The following is a 17,839-nucleotide window of genomic DNA, read 5'->3' on the forward strand; positions in this document are numbered from 1 at the left end:
GCAAACACCAAAAACTATTTGTCTGGAGATAATCAATAATACTCTATATATCGTTATAGCAAATCATTTTTGTCGGGAGATATAATAATGGTTTGGGAGCTGAAGTAGATTGATAAAGAAGTAATGTTCTATATTAGTGCGATTAATGGATTGTATACTGTACAGAGCAAATGTATTGAATATATTTTTCTTTTACAGTAAAATTCATGTTTCAGTAAACAAAACCAGAAAAAGCATTACATGAAGTGTAGAATTGGGGAATAAATTTCAGAATATCATTTCGAAGGTAATGAGAATACAACCATTAAACTACCATGATATATCTAACGTGCATAATTAACAAGCCAAATAGTCTGTACAAACGATTACATAATATGAAATTATATTTACACACAAGGGCTTTTAAAAATAAAACAAAATGTATTTACACACAAGGATTGATCAGAAAACAAAAGATCATTTATCAACCATGATCAAGACCCTATTCATTTTTCTACCCCCACTAGATTATGTGGTTTAGTATCTATGCTTTTTCCCAGACTTATTTTCTTAGCACATTGCTAACACCATCTCAATCATATCAATAAAAGAGGACTGTTATTTGCTCTCTTGTGCATTATATTTTACTGCACCAGCTGCAGCTCGGTACTTGACAATCATATCCCACCCCATGATTGCATCAGGAAAGCTTCAAACGTGAATTATGGTGCAGCCACTCTCATGACTGGGCATGGAGAGGTTGATCCTACACTGATACAGCTGCAATTTTCAAGAGTCAGAAGCGTTTTTATAACCAAGTATTACAACAGAAACAGGCTTTTAGTCCCACATCGTTTGAAACTAGCAGAACTCAAATGTTTATATAGCACACGCGTGAATCATTGGTCACGACCTTACTTGAACAGGATCTGTTCTATAGGATGGTACTACTGTGTCTATGATTCCTATAGGATGATGAAAGACAACCGTGCGATCAGAGCGTGATTAACGGCTGAGATGATTCTTCTCATGTTGAGACATCATCATCTTGTGCTGTAGATGATCGTTCTCAGACACACGCTGTCTGGGGTGGTTGCATGGTGTTCTTACAGACTCAACGCCGTCGTATCAGCATTATGAACCCTAATCAAATTACTTGTAGATTATGCTTTATTGTAATTTGAGTTTTGTGGATTTCATTATGGGTTTGATCTTGAACAACTCATGAAAGATAAAGTTCCAAAATTTTTTAACCTAAATTAATTTTGATTCGATTTTAGATAAAAATTTCGAATTTTAATTTGTCTTAGCAGTAATAATCTGTTTTGAGGTTATTACGCTATTTTTTTATGTTATTTTTCATGTTAACAGTCTGTGGTCATAGCAATTGTTTCACAAATACTTTAGAAGAAGATTTTGAATCATATTTACATTTGTGCAATACCTCCAATGTACAAATCATTAGAATCTTGGTTTTATTGATGTTAGTTATTTGCATTATTGATTGAATGTCATCAATATATTTTCAGTATATAGAATCTACCATAAGTCGGATATTGATCACTCAGTTGATGATTCTTAACGTGGAGCTTGACAACATGGTAAAACTGGTAGATATGTGCAACATCCAGCTTCCTATGGAGGTTGTATTTACGGGAAGCTTCCCCGACTGCAGATGTGTTGCTTCCTTGCACCGCAATTGCCGTGCCTTCCACCTGGGAGAAGATTTTCATGGTCGAATCAGTGAATCCGGTGAGTGATTTTCATGGCAAAAATTATGGGTCCACTGGCCACATCAAAAAAGACGATCATTGACACTACAAAATTACATGGAAATTGCAAAATTGTTGTTGAACACCATTTGGCCATGTGATGAATGGTTACTTCTAGAAACCCAGAATCTCAATTCTATCTTCTTCAATTGAACTCAGTTTTAAGTGCTGGTTTCATTCTAATTTCATACATTGTTCCATCAGCACATACATGAATGCTAATAACATTTTTCCCGTATTATTTGTCTGTGTATTAATCTTTTATGTGACACCAGTCCTGCTTGAGAATTGCAACCAGGTTCACAACCCTATCATGATTGCTATTGTCTTTGTGATAGATTATTTGAAGCTGATTGTCATTGGTGTTCTTAACTGGATCATTTTTCTTTTGGTTATGGATATAGTAGGATAGTAGCTTCTGTAATGAAAATTACAAATTTTGTTGCATGGGTAAACTACCTATTCTGAGTATGATTGATGATGACACTGCTGATAATTTAGAGGATGTCACTGGCAGGGGATCTCTTTTTTCTGAATCATATGTTGACTCATTCTATGCTGCTCCTATTGTTACTTCAATTTATTCATTTGAAATGAATTCAGAGTTTCCTTTTATGTTCTACAGCAGTGACATCGTATCAATGCAAATTGTGATCTATTTCTTTGTCGCCACATCTAGTGCACTTAAAAATTGTGTTTCAGCTTGCTACGAAAATGGACCCTGCTGCAATGAAATTGCTTCCTAGTTACACCTTGTTGTTTTTATCGGATTTGGAACTAAGATTTATACTAGTCAAAGAGATAATCACGTGCATGAAATTCAAAATTTTTGAACACTAGTGATGTTACATATGTGCTAGTTGGCCTTTATTTGTGTATTGATTTTGCATTTTTGCTCCTTCCTGCGAAGAGTTTACAATACTCCATGCCAGGGACAAAGGAATTTAGCGTGGCTTTGAATTGTAATGTCTTGTCCTTTTTCATTGTTTAAACTCCATTGGCGAGAAGTTGAATACGAAAATTCCATTGGTGTAAAAATAGCACAATGATTGGTGTGTTGAAAATTGATGAAAATTTCCTTTCTATCTTTCATACTCCAATTTAATGGCTTAAGTTTGTATTTTGCCTTCTTCTAATTTCCCTTTAGTGCATTACTTCTGTGGTTTCCAAACTCACCAATTGTACTGTCTCATTGATTCAATAGTGGAAGTTCTGCTTTTGTATTCTACAACTACTTGTTTAAAGACCATAACCCTTACAATGCTATTTACTGTTTAGTACAAAATATTGTCAAATAGAGGCGCCAGTCGCTATAACACTCTTGCGTAGCGAAATTTGGACAAACAGCTATATTTTCAGCTATCCTCGATTGCCAACACTGGCTTCTGTGATATTCTTTAAAAGACACTATGCTTTTTAAATTTAAATTTAACTGTTGACTGACCTAGTGATGGGAAGAATCCATGAGTTTACCAAATTTAACTGTTATTCCAAAGAATCAAATCACCAAATGAAAAACTCATGCTTTAAAGGTTGATTTTATTTCTTGCTTTATATTAGATAAGTGTGTAATTTTTGTTCCCCATTATGCGGTCTTTCTATATATTCAAGGAACTGATTTAACTCAACTTAGCCTTATGTGTGGGGCAGAATTCGCATCTTTTGGAAGAGCGGTAGCAGAATTAACTTGATGAGGTCAAAACTTTCAGAGAAAGTCGGACCACTTTGACTGCTGTAAGTGTTACTTATTTGGTCCATTTTTATAACCAGTCAAACAAAATAAAACAAAGAAACTCTAACTACATCGAATGCTTGACTCAATTATAAGAATTATAATGTTTGTTTTCGTTGTTGTTTTTCATTAACACAAATCTCGGCCTTATTGCATCTATGTAGGAGTTGAAACTTATGGCGCACGCACAAACTGAACTGCCAAGGGGAGATGTGAGGGTTAAAGGAGAGCATTGAGTGATATGGTATATTTCTGATGCATTTGGCCTGGAACTGAACTGTCAATATTTATCTCTCTCTGAGTTTTATTGTTTCATTAGTCTACATAGTGCAGCTCAGCAGTCAGCAATGCTTCATTATTTGTGTAGCTCTCCTATTTATGTTTACTGTTTATCTATGAAGCACTAAATGGGCATCAGACACTGATATGGGGACGTACATCACACCGATGATTGTTTAAGAAAACAGAAGTAATTTAGTGTAACTACATGTATTGGTGTCACAGCGGCGTTGGACACCAAGACATAGCAATGCACATTTAATTTGAAATGTAACTATATGTTTTAATGAGCTTGGAGTGTTAGAGGTGAGTAGACTTCCCAGTTCGGTATGTTAGTTTGTTTTAATTCAAGTTTAGTTTAGTGATAATCACAATCAGTGATTAATCACATTTTGTTTTAGTTTGTTTATGGAGTTTGTTACAAGTTTGTTAGAGGTTAGCAAATAAGATCTAGAGTTTGTTACATTGCTTGTGCTTCAAGCAACCAGCTAGACATTGTATATAAGCTACCTTTCTTTGTATATTTTCATAAGTATCAATAACAAGTTCACTTTTCATTTCCATCATCTCTTCTCTCTTCTCATTCTCTCCAATTCACACAATTTACCAAAACCCTAAACTGAAAACCTGCATCTGTTATTGCTTGTGTAACAAGCATCAATTTTGTTGCGCTAATACGGTAAACTTTGTCCTCCTATTGATGGAATGAAATTGATTTAGAGATTTTTACATCTGACTTTAGGGTATTTTTAATCTAGAGCTAATCCCGATTTTGTTTTTCGAGGGAGTTTCAACAGTTATTAATGATATTTTTGCTTTAGTATATTTCTCTTTCAATTTGTATTTATATATAGTATCGATTGATCCAACAATATTTGAGAAGACTAATGAAATTAATATGCTAAAGCAAAAATTAAAAGAGAAATATACTAAAGCAAAAATTGTTTTTAGCCTTTAGATATTAATCGATAAGGTTTGTATCAAACCATTAATTTAAAAAAGGTATAAATAATGATATGTAGAGGCTAGGGTAAAAATCTAGAGAGAGGTTTGTATCAAACCATTAATTTAAAAAAGGTATAAATAATGATATGTAGAGGCTAGGGTAAAAATCTAGAGAGGTTTGTATCAAACCATTAATTTAAAAAAGGTATAAATAATGATATGTAGAGGCTAGGGTAAAAATCTAGAGAGAGGTTTGTATCAAACCATTAATTTAAAAAAGGTATAAATAATGATATGTAGAGGCTAGAGTAAAAATCTAGAGAGAGGCTCTCCCTTCTCTCTAGAAAATGCCCCCCCCAAATCTTAGGGTTTGGTGGCCGCCCCCCACCTTCATAGTGGATTTCTTCCCCACCTCTTTGGTGGTATTTCCTTCCTCTTGTAGCAGGAGCACCCTCCTTTCCCCTCAACTATCTCTTCATTCTTTTCCAGAATCTTTCTCACTCACCAGAGATCTTCTTTCTCAACCACGAGCCACCGCCAAGCTTTCCTTTCTACCGATGCGACCACCACCCGAGCCACCACCACAAAACAATCAAATGGCTGTCACGATTGTCTCCCCCATCTCAAATCCGAAAACAATGTTTCAAGCTCTCTCCCTCGTGGCTGCTCCCCCACCTTCATGGTTGGCACCCACCCGCCCTCAACCAGAACCTCCACCCATTTCCTCCACTGCAGTGAAGTCTATTGTGCCGCCAGATCCAAATCTATGTTGCCGACCACCAAAGCCTCCATGGTTGATTTGTTGTTTGATCTATTTCGTTTTGTTCGATTTATGCTTTAGTGTTTGTGTATTTGTATGTGACTTTGTGTTTTACGTGTGTTGTATTGTGTTTTGGATCTTGTATTCATGTTTAGTTTGTATTAAGTGTGTATGTCAGCTAAGTTTTGATGTTTGGTATAACATAAGGTGTGCAATTCTTTATGAGGTTGTTCCTGACTTCATTTCATTTGCCTTTTATCAAGTGTTGCTTATCTGGTGCGACATAGTAAACAAGATCAAGACCAATTATAGTCGAAATGCGCGTGATGAAGTCAAAAACATGATATCCATAACTGAATAGAAAGAAAGACTGTGGATTCTCACATTTCCTTTGTCAATATCTGCGGATGGACAATGTTGATGCATTGGTTATTTGGATATGGTTGTTGGTTTAAGTCCTTACATTTCTCTGCAAACAATATGTGTGATTTACATCATGATTTAGTAGACCACCTCTCTAGAATTTACTCTTTGAAATTGTTGGAGAATGCCCTTTCAATATTAATATTAGCCCTTTGTAATGTTATGTGTTTTATGGAATGAAGCTATGTTTTACCGTAAAAAAAAAAAAAAAAAAAAAAAAAAAAAAAAAAAAAAAAAAAAAAAAAAACCATTGAATGGTTTTACTTTCCATGGCAGGGTATTTTGATTTAGAGCGTCTCAATTAATGATATTTTTGCTTTAACATATTTTCTTCTTTTCATTTTGTATTTATAATAACTATGGATACAACGGTATATAAGAAGATTAATTTAGTAACCCAAGAGCGTTTAGATTAGATTGAACAGGTCTCTTCTAGTTTAACCAAGGTTCTGGTTCGAATCCAACTTTGGACATGCAACAACGTTAAAATTCTTAGGGAGAACTTGCCTCCCATTTAGATCCTACAATGCTCGAGGGATTAGTCTCTGCAGTTGCGCGTGGAGGATACCCGGTTTATATAAAAAAAAAAAAAGACTAATTTAGTAAAACTCATGTTCTCTCTTTTAAACTTTTTAATTTACATGAAATGGCCATGGTCATATTATTCATTCACTCGGTACAAGACCAAACAAATATTTTGAAATAAATATAATAACGCCATTTGATTATTTATATGTCGTGGTTTCCTACAAGACTAAAATCATAAATATAAGTGCTTTTCAAAGTGTTTACTTTAAACTATGGGTGGCAAAATAGATGTTTTAGATGAATATGGATTTGGATTGAAATGGATGGATGATTCCCTTGTAGCTTCCAGCCATGTAATGGATGGTTACTACTGGATCACTGTTCTCCACCCAAGCCACATCCATGGCTTCCTACAATAGGTTTGGTCTATACAAGACATACAAGCCACTGTCAAATTTCATTTTCTGGTATCACATGTTGGTGCAATGCTTTGTAAGAGGGATGCTAATAACGTTTTTCCCTTCTTATTTTGTCTATGTATTACACTTTTAAGTGACACTACCAATCCTGCTTGAGAATTGCAACCAGGTTCACAACCCTATCATGATTGCTATTGTCTCTGAGATCGATTATTTGAAGCTCATTGGTGTTCTTAACTGGATAATTTTTCTTTACTTCAATGATACCAACTATTGTTTACCATTCTAGTGTTCTCTTATGCATATATACTCCCTGGCCATAACATTGACATTGAGAACAAGGTCAATCTTAATAGGGGAGGTAAGGTAATGCTTGGATACGGATGGGGAAAATGTCAAACTAGCTTTGTTAGTAATTTCACGAGTTAGCAGTATTTGTACATGCGAGAATTATTTACCTCACAAAAAACAAGCTGTATCCCACATCGTTAGCAATTAGGTCAACTCAAGATATTAGGGTGGCAAACTAAGTTGAATGGATGGAATTAGATTTTGATGGTAATTGATAATGATAATTGTTTAACATTTTTGGGGTGTTTGTTTCCTAGTTTAAAAATTTATTCCGAGAAATGTGGAGTTTGTAATTATAGATTCATATGTTTGTTATAAAGTTAAAAAATTTAACTCCCCTATCAAAAATAATTTCCAGAATCTGACAATTATTTACCAAACACAGATTTTAAAGTATACCATGGAATAAGATGCCCATCATTGTTTCCCATAAAATGTTGTTTTCAGAAGTGAAATTTTCAACCTTTAAACAAACGTCCCCTTTATATTTATACTTCAAAAAACATTGTGTTTACGGTAATGATGGATACAAGTATTTGAGAAGACAAATTTCGTAAAACTTGTGCTCACTCTTTTAAACATTTTATATTTATGTGCAATGATCAAATTGATCACCCGGTACAAGACAAAAAGTATTATGAAACAGATATAATATGCCATTTAATTATTTGTATGTTGTGGTTTCTTACAAGACTAAAATCATAAATATAAAGGTTTTAAAAAGTGGTTATTTTTTTGGTCGAAAAGGAAGTGGTTACTTTAAACTAGGGGTGACAAATAGGGTTGGGAATAGGTCAGATCGGTCTACAGGGACCTACGGCCTGACCTGACCTATTTATTAGATAAGCTTAGGTTTAAGCTTTTTAGAAAGCATGTTTAGTTAAATAGGCCAGACTTAAGCTTCCAGAAAAGCTTGTCAAGCCTAGCTATTAGGCCACCCTATTATTTATTAAAAATTGTTTTTTTTATATTAAAATAATTGCATACAATAAAAATATAAACACATTTTTCTCTATCTTTTAGTCCCTTAATATGCTTTGTTGTTATAGACTTTTAAGTAGGCTTTAAGACCTGTTTAGCCTATTTAGTATGTCAAATGAACTATTTGATGATCTTATTGTAAAGTATGCCAGGAAGTAGAGCTGTCAAAACGGGTTAGGCCATATGGGCCAGCCCGAAAGCCCGAATAAAACGCAGGGCTTGGGCCTAAAAATTGCAGCCCATATTTTATCAGGGCTTTTTAGCCCGGCCCGAAAAAGCCCGCAACCCGTTCGGGCTAGCCCGCATAATGGAAATTACTGCTTTCTTACCGTCAAAAGGAGAGGAAAGAATGTTCATGGCTTTCAATTGTACATGACTTTCATACCAGACTTTTATTATATTATGTATGCGGTACCTTTATGTTCATGGCTCTCAATTTTTTTTCAATGTTAAAGGCACCCTTCATTTCTTTTTCTGTTTTGATTTTAATTTTGTTTATGTTTTGTAACAATTTTGTGTAAGTTCCAAAATTGTCATGTTTTTGTTTTGTTCGGAACCATGATTTAAACTTTTTTTTTTTTTTTTTTAAGATAAAAACTGTCATAACTTGTACTATAATAGATTGACATATACGATCAAATACAGTTTTTCTTCTTTACGGGAGGTTAGGACTTTTCAGTGGCCATGAAATCATAAGACTTTCTAAAATTTGGTTCAACAACTTTAATCGCTTCATTTAACTTGTTTGTATTCTTTGACTTCTTAATTACTGAAATGAATCATCAGCGCCTTGGTTCCTTTTTTTTTTTTTTTTTTTTACGTTTGTGTTCAATTAAAGGATTTAAAAAAAAAAAAAAGTAAGGCGGGCTGGCCCGTTAGCCCGGGAGCCCGTATAGGGCCGGGCTCGGGCTCAATTATTCCAGCCCTTATTTAAATAGGGCTTTTTAGCCCGGCCCTAAAAAGCCCGTTACCCGTTTAGCCCGGCCCGAAACGGGCCGGGTAGCCCGTTTTGACAGCTCTACCTGAAAGTAGGCTTTCATGCAGTCCAGACTTTTTAATTGGTCAGGTTTTTTAATTGTTTTTCAAGTGGCAACCATCTCAGCCAATGAAGGGACTGACGTGCATTAATAATTGCGTTTTTGCAGCCATCAAACTACGTGTAATATCTTTCAAACCTTTGTTGCAATCTAGGACCTAGTCTGTCAATTTGTAGTTACATGTATCCTCAGAAGATATTCTCTTGAGCTCAGCACTATAAGACCAAATGAGACTGTACCGCTTGCTTGAATCCCCATCCATAAGTTGTCTTGCAATCTGTCTTGTCCTGAATGCTCACCATACTGAAATCTTAGTTGAAAACATTGTTCTAACTTCACCCAACACTTGATTCTACTTCATATCATTATCGTTCTTCATCCTATCAAGTATTTTCTTCGCAACCCATTCTGATTTGGTTTCTTATTTTCAATGACCATGCCATAAAATATGTTTAGGCTTAAGAGTTTTGACTATAAATAAATATTGTGGTCCCAGCAACTCTACTACACAATACAAGGAAGTCTTTGCATCTTTGAATTTTTAGCAGAAATGGAGGAAATGGATAGAAGAAACGGTGAAGGTATGCAGGTAAGTTGAAAAGGGAGGAAGAAAGACATGAAGAAGATGGAAGGACAAAAGTTTTTAAATTTGATTTTTTTTGTCTTAGCGTTTTTTGGTTTTGGCCCCTCTATGAATTTCATTTTATGATTTTGGTTCCTCTCACTGCATGACTCATCATCCACTTTGCCAAATCAGTGTTGGCTGCCACACCAACAATTGCTACGTCACCCTCCGTTAGTCATATATGTGTGTTCTGTAACGAATGAAGACGACAGAGACAAAAAATAAAGCGTTTAGAACTTACATGATTTGTTGTGCCAAAAAAAAAATAACATGTACGAAAATAAAAGGCTTAATTGCACTTTTGGACCCCTATCTTTTCAAAGTTGCGGTTATGGACCCCTAACTAATTTAAATACAAAACAATCCCCTATGTTTTTGATTATTTGCAAGTTTTGCACCCCCAAGGCAAAAAAAAAATAAAATTGACACGTGGCACCTCACTTAGGGTGCCACGTCAGCGTTGACCGAGTCAACAATGGACTGGGGGGTCCAAAACTGCTAAAGAATCAAAACATAGGGGGCTGTTTTGTATTTAAATTAGTTAGGGGTCCATAACCGCAACTTTTGAAAAGATAGGGGTCCAAAAGTGCAATTAAACCAAAATAAAAAACATGCGAACTTACATTGACGATTTAACTATTTAAGCCATCTAATATTCGTATGCAAATATGGATGAAAGACCATAAATTTGAAGCCCGAGATATTACAAGAAAACAAATCATTAGATTTAAAACTTGAAAATCCATACATAAAAGGATCAAAATGACAAGAAAAAAACTTGAAAATATATTTCTTAAACAAAAACTTGAAAAAATATAAAAGATAAAAAAAAAAATTTGGTTAATAATTTTTTTATTCATATAAATATACCTAATTTTGTTTTTAGTCCTCGTAAAAAAGAGATATGTTTGTCCTTATAAAATTTTTCAACACATGATTTTAATCCTTATTAAATTAAAATTTGTTTTTTTTATAAGGCAAGAGCATAATGACATCAAAAAAGAGAATATGTGATTTCTCAACGATACTCTAATCTTGTGTCAAGTGCTCGTATATATTATTAAAAATAGGTAAAAATACATAAAAACTAAGGGGACATTAAAACTTACCCAATGAATCCAAGTGAATCAACCCTAACGAAAAATACAACCAATAAAAACAATACACTCAATTCAACCCTAATCAATTCTAACAAACGATGTTTGTGAGCACCAACCAGGCCTATAAGTTGGCGAATGAATCGAATGTCAACACATAACGGATCACGTACTATCAACTCCCTGCACCATCAACAACAAACATTAATGACTCTTTCGAATCCAAAACAGTCTCTACACCAACCACTCATTGAACAACAATGATTTCGAAGGATCAAAGCGGCATAGAGGTTGACCATCACCAAACCAAGATTCTTAAAAAAATCAGAATTTTAAACAAAAATGTTCTGAATCACTTTTTTTTACCGGGATTAAAAACAAAAATGACTATATTTATATTAAAAAAAAAAAAAAACTTATTTAACAACACAAAAGAATAAAATATAAAATAGACATACAAGAAACAAAATGTTTTCTTTTTACCAATTAGGTTTTGGTTAAAGCAGTGTTGCCATTGTTGTTTGCCTCACTTTGCCGCTTCCTAGTACAACAATGGAGGACGAAGTCGAACACAGACCCCTTCATCAAACTACTCTACCCAAACAAATTGAACAACACAACGATTCAGAACCTGAAAACGAAGATGACGACGATGTCTCTTCCTTTTCTTCAGATTCCGAAATCGACGACGCATTAGACTGGTTAGATTCAAAAAACGAAGATTATTACGATTCAATCGACGGTACTTCTCTTAGTTCATGGCGCCCCAATGCTCACGGTGGTCACCACTCTCATTCTTCAACACTTCAACCTCTCTCCAATCGTAACCAGAAATTCTCACATCATATTCGTGCTTCTCCGTTAGAGGAATGGGAAGGAAGGATGAATATTGCTATGTCGAATACTGTTACTACCGCGATTCGTGGAAGTGTTCGAGAGATGGCTATTGGTAAAACTAAAACTACTGAGAAAGCTGACCGTGCTACTGTTGAGCAGGTAAACTAGAATTACTCATAGTTTGATAGCTGATAAGGTAGCTGATTGTATTTGTAGTGTTTTGTAAAATTAGTGGATGGGCTGGTTTATAAGGGCCTGTTTGGATTGGCTTATTCTTAAGCTTATGCAAATAAATAACCTTTTATGCTCTGTTGGATGTGTGGTAAGGTTAGATATGATAGGATTAGAAATGAAAATATTAGAGAGAGAGAGAGAAAGAGAAAGATTTGGGGTAGGACATATAGTTGAAAAAATGGTGGAAAATAGGCTTAGGTGGTTTGGGCATGTAGAGAGAAGACTTGTACATTTTGTAGTAAGGAGAGTAGATCTGATGAAGGGTAGTTATATCATTAGAGACCAAGGAGGAAGACCTAGAAAAACTATAACAGAAATTATTAAGAATAATCTAGATATTGAGTTGAATCGAAATATTGTTTATGATAGAACATTATGGCGTAATTTTATACATTGAGCTGACCCCATCAGTGGGATAAGACTTGGTTGTTGTTATTGTTGTTGGAAATGATGAAATCTGGTACATTCAAAAGCTGCACATTTCAATAAAATCTTTCTGATTTTTATTTCATAGTGGAGCACTGGTTTCCTTGTTCGTTGTATTCATTTTCAATATTTTGCATGCAACTAACAATAAAACTCTCCTAGGCAATTGATCCCAGAACGCGCATGGTTTTATTCAAGATGCTCAATAGAGGTGTGTTTCAAGATATGAATGGATGCATTTCAACTGGAAAGGAAGTATGTCATACACCAGAACCTTTATTTACATGTTTGTTTCAGTTTTTTTTTTTAATTTTTGGCTTAAGGTTTTATGATGGGGATAATTGATTTTATATGTTATCATATTGATGATTGTTACTCTCTTTTAATTTTCTAACAGGCAAATGTTTATCATGCCACCAAATCCATTATTTCAACTGAGAAGGAAGTATGTCAGACACCAGAACCTTTTATTTACATATTTGTTTCAGTTTTTATTTTATTTTTTGGTTTTATCTTTGGATTACGGTTTTATGGTGATAATTGATTTTATATGTTATCATATTTATGATTGTTACCCCCTTTTTAATTTTCTAACAGGCAAATATTTCTCATGCCATCAAAACCAATGGTGAAGAACTTGAAATTCAAGAACTTGCAATTAAAATATACAAAACATCTGTTCTGGTATTTAAGTAAGTACTATTAAGTGTTAGTTTGTTCTAACTTCTGTTATTACAAGTTATCTTGTTGAACATAAATTATTAAAAAGAATTACATACACAGGCTACTGTAATCTTTTAATTCATGGACTGACTTTTATAATGTGATTGATATCAGGGATAGAGATAGATATGTGCAAGGAGATTACCGGTTTAGAAATGGGTACTGCAGGCATAATCCCCGAAAAATGGTTAAAACATGGGCAGAAAAGGAATTCAGGAATCTTAAGAGGTTTGCATTTGCTCTTATTTCATACCTTTTTGTTTCTTCTTTTGGATATAATTTTCTATTCTTCTGTTGGATATGCACTTAGCTAAAAGCTGTTAAGATAATACTGTTGTATAATGTGATATACTAAATTACACTTTCAATCAAAATAATTCAAGAAGAAGAATTGAAGAAATAAGGAAATGACATATGCCATCCACAATTTTTTTTCCAACTGTATTATATTTTTCTGTTGTTAAATGGGCTCCTTTATGTATCATCCCTGAGCGCACTTAGCTTGTTCTTTCATATATTTCCCATATAAAAAAAGTTTGATTACTTTTTTTGCCAAATTGCAGGCTAAAGGAAGAAGGAATCAGGTGCCCTACACCAATCCTTCTGAGGTTACATATCCTGGTTATGGAATTTATTGGTACTGCTTTTATCCTGCATTTTGATACAATCTGATTCTCCAATTATAATCAATTTCTCTCAATTCTGTTTGTTATATTGAATACCAGTGTAAATATGTCTACATTTGATTGTAAAAGAAAGATGGGAAGTAAATTAAAGTAATGTATGGTTCAATATTGATCAAATGCATTATCAGTCCTAGAAAATTCCAATTTCTCGCTGTAGCTTATATAATCTCATTCTGGTAACGCCCTACTGCAGTTTAGACAGAAGAAATGCAAGTAGGTTTTTAACTGAAGTTCTCTGGTTATTTTGGTGCATGCAGGAAAGGATGGCTGGGCCGCTCCACGTCTCAAAGACGCAGATTTATCTTTAGACAAGTTACGGGAGGGTTATGTTGAGGTATGTGATAGTGATACAATAGTCGTCTAGTAAAGTTAGCATGGTTTAGAAGTTAGAATTTAGTCCTTTAGCAGGTTTCTTTGGTATTATGTTGTTGGGATGCTCTAATATAAGGTTTGGCACTCAGAAGCTTTATACCTAGAATTATTGCTAAGCTAGAGTTGTCAAATAGCGATTATAGTGGCGGCGCTATCTCAAAGCGGAATTTTAACAAATTGCCATTGTTCTGTGGTACACTATTTAGTAAAAAATCTTGTTAAACAGCGGATATAGTTGTGCTGTAACCATAGTAGTTAATAGCGGATAGCGGCGTGTAGCGACCGACCCCAAAAATGCTATAGCGGGATAGCGCAGAGCGCTATGACCGCTATTTCATAGAGAGCATAATAGAGTTTTATATCAACAAAACAGAGGATTGTTTGTACAAACTACAAACAGAAACAGAGAGAGAGAGCAGAATGGAGTTTGGAATCAATAATAACAAATAAAACTAGAATAAAAAAGTAACAGGACAGTAGAGTTTGAGATTGTTAAACAAAAAAATAACAGGATAACAAAGCAAACACGACAAAGTAGAGGAAGATTTACGGTGTAGAGGTGAAGAAGTTTTACAGAACAGCAGAAAAGCAGAGAGAAGATGCTTTTTGCAGATAAACGCCGTTTTGCGCAAGAAAGAAAGAAGGAAGAGAGAAGCTGAACTTTTTAGGGTTTAATGAAAATGTCAAAAATACCCTTGTTTTTTTTTAAAACCAAGGACAATTTTGTATTTTCTCTTAAAGTGAAATAGCAGTTCTAAACCACAAAATCGCTACGAAGCGTTGCGCTGCTATCTCATACCGCAACGCTATGGCTTGTTGCGTAGTGCGCCAGCACCGCACCGCGCGGCCGCTATAGCGCCGCTATTGACTACTAGCCTGTAACACTGTAGCATAGAGGAATATGAAGGATCACTATTTTCTGCCGTCTGTGATTGACAACACTGCCAAAAGGTCACTTGTGTGATTAAAGCTATTTAGAAGTCTACACTATCATTCAAGGATTCTCCATGGAAACACTTCTCACATTTCTTTTACCTTTCTAAATTCTAAAGGTTTATTCTGTTATGCTAATTTTTTAGGCTGACTTTATGAGCATTTGTATTTTAGATAATTGTTGCAATGCGGACATTATATCAGAAGTGCAAATTGGTGCATGGTGACCTCAGTGAATATAATATACTCTATTATGAGGTGAATACTCCTTTGGATGTTTATATTTTAAAGACAGAGTGTCTCTCTATAAATTGTTTACTTATTTGTTCTTTATTTCTCAGGGTCACTTGTATATTATTGATGTTTCTCAAGCGGTTGATCCTGACCATCCTCATGCTCTTGATTTTCTGCGTGAAGACTGTATTCATGTATCCGTAAGTACTCCTAGGCACTAGCTGTAAATTACATATCTCTTGTCCTCTTCCTCATGTGTTGTAGGGCTAATAAGAAAAAAGAATGTGATTAAGTACTTGTTTTACTTGTAGGATTTCTTTAAAAAACATGGTGTAGGTGTCATGACAATAAGAGAACTTTTTGAATTTATTGTTGATGCATCGATTTCTGATGATGCTGTAGATGGCTATTTGGAAAAGGTATTTGTCATTGGTATGTCATTGTTTTCATTCTCGGAACAACTTCAAACATATTATTATAATATTAAAAAAAATTCAGGTGCAACAAAAAATTTTGGCCAGAGGAGATGTATCTGCAGAGGATGAGATTGCAGACTCAGTATTTGCACAGGTAACTTGCCTTACAAGATTGCTTTTTGTTTGAATGTGAAGGGAAATGCAAGAAAATTAAGGAAACACTGAAGAAATTAATTTAGGAAGTATATCTATAGATATTTGTATTGTTGTCGCGAAGATCTAAACACGGAAAGTTTATTTATACTTCTAGAAGCTTTTAGAAGGTATACTAAAAAAAATGCTTTAAGCAGAAAGGTATAGCAAACTATGGAGATCAAGTCCCTCAGGTTACAGGAACTAGAACAGTTACTGGTTGCCATACAGGAAACACAACAATTAATTCACACTGATGCAAGATTGTAACTTGAGGATCGCATCATGGATCATAAGATCCTACCATAGGGAAAAGTTATATGTATGTGCATAATAAGTTCATAGATAACTCAAAAGACAGAGTTCATAACCATGATTATAGAAGTAAAGTTCATAAATAACCATAGAAGGAGGAGTCGCAGGTTGCGGCTCAAACTGATGGAAGAATAAGGACGGGAGGGAACAAAGGTTGAGTGAGAGAGAACAGAGGTCGCCAGTGCTGTGGATTGTTGAATGGCTGACCTAATAAGTTTTTGTTTTTCAAAAACCAGGCCATTTCAGGAAAACCCGACCCTGATATCAAAACAATCCCATTTTTGCATCTTTCCGTCCTCTTCAATCCCATTTTTGCGTCTTTCCGCCCTCTTCAATCCCACAGGCATGCTGGAAAGATTGTGATTTTACCCAGTGAATTCCGTTTGTAACACAGCACAGAGTATAATCCCAAATCATGATTGAGAATATTGACGCCTTGAGTATAAGCATAACAACTATTGTAACACTTCTATGTGCTAACGTAACAACTGATTCTTCTAAATCTAAGCATTCTCATTTTAATATGATATTGCTGCAATCGTTTATTATTAATATATATGAGATAAAATCATAAAAACATAGAATTCATACTTCATTTAACCCTCCAAGTTCATTATTTCTTTCTAAAACAGTATGAGTTTGATTTTGATAATTTTTTCAATGTATTTTGAACAACTAAAAGCACTAGTCATATTGGTGTATTTAGCACATTTATTTTGTTCTCTCCATTCTGACATGTTTATTTTCTTGAACTCTTTACAGTCTTACATTCCAAAGACACTAGTCGATGTTAAGAATGTTGAGGAGGATGTACAACGTATAACGAGTGGCAAAGAAACCGGGGATTTGATTTATCAGACGATTACTGGACTTAAACACGCTCTCACAATAACAGAACCTTCCCTGCAAAATGATCAGTTAAAGCCGAAATCAAATACTATAGATGATTCACATGCCATCTCTGATGGTAAATCTAACCTCTTAGAAGGTGATGCGGAGGCTCAACCTGGTGAGAACGAAGAAGATAACAAAAGCGATTCTGAAGAGATTTCATCCTCTGAAAGTGATTCTGATACTCCGCTTGATAAGAAAGTTGCTAGAAAAGAAGCTAGGAAAGAAAATAAAAAGAAGGTGAAAGAGGAGAAAAGAGAAGCCAGAAAAACTAAACTCCCCAAGGCTGTGAAGAAAAGAAAGAAGAAATTGTCTAAGGCCATAAAGACCAGATAGACACTACTTATTTGTTATGGCCATCTGAGTGTAGGTTCTGAATTCTTAGATAAAAGTTATAATACGTCAAAGATATGGAGAAAAATAGTAATTTTGTTTTCTAAGCATATATATGATGTTAGAATTAATCTTGTTTATCTTACAATTTTGGTGTGTTATTAAATTTTTATGTGGGTCTTGAGTTTCTCTACACATGCAAAATGGTTATGCAGACTTCCTCTGTTTGATCAAAGTGATGTTGATTTAGATTATTTTAAGCTTTGTGAACAAAACCACTTAATAATTTTGTTGGAAAAGATAAACCTCAATCAAAACA

The 17,839-nt window shown here is 34.5% G+C and overlaps 1 protein-coding gene and 1 non-coding gene across 2 annotated transcripts; both read left to right on the forward strand.

Annotated features, from left to right (window-relative positions):
- Nucleotides 1–887: 887 nt before the first annotated feature.
- Nucleotides 888–1,094, forward strand: LOC112416889 (small nucleolar RNA U3). The gene has a single exon (XR_003007401.1). It is a non-coding gene; the product is annotated as a small nucleolar RNA U3 (small nucleolar RNA).
- Nucleotides 1,095–11,404: 10,310 nt separating this feature from the next.
- LOC11417407 (serine/threonine-protein kinase rio1) lies at nt 11,405–17,715 on the forward strand. The gene is made up of 12 exons (XM_003625032.4): nt 11,405–11,924; nt 12,588–12,680; nt 12,823–12,870; nt 13,023–13,117; nt 13,263–13,376; nt 13,712–13,785; nt 14,092–14,168; nt 15,314–15,397; nt 15,481–15,573; nt 15,685–15,792; nt 15,872–15,943; nt 17,059–17,715. Exons 1-12 carry the CDS (start codon nt 11,481–11,483, stop codon nt 17,521–17,523), a joined length of 1,767 nt encoding a protein of 588 aa, XP_003625080.1. The 5' UTR covers nt 11,405–11,480; the 3' UTR covers nt 17,524–17,715.
- Nucleotides 17,716–17,839: the final 124 nt, after the last annotated feature.

The sequence above is a fragment of the Medicago truncatula genome, chromosome 7 (assembly GCF_003473485.1).
Source record: "Medicago truncatula cultivar Jemalong A17 chromosome 7, MtrunA17r5.0-ANR, whole genome shotgun sequence".
Lineage (NCBI taxonomy): Eukaryota > Viridiplantae > Streptophyta > Magnoliopsida > Fabales > Fabaceae > Medicago > Medicago truncatula.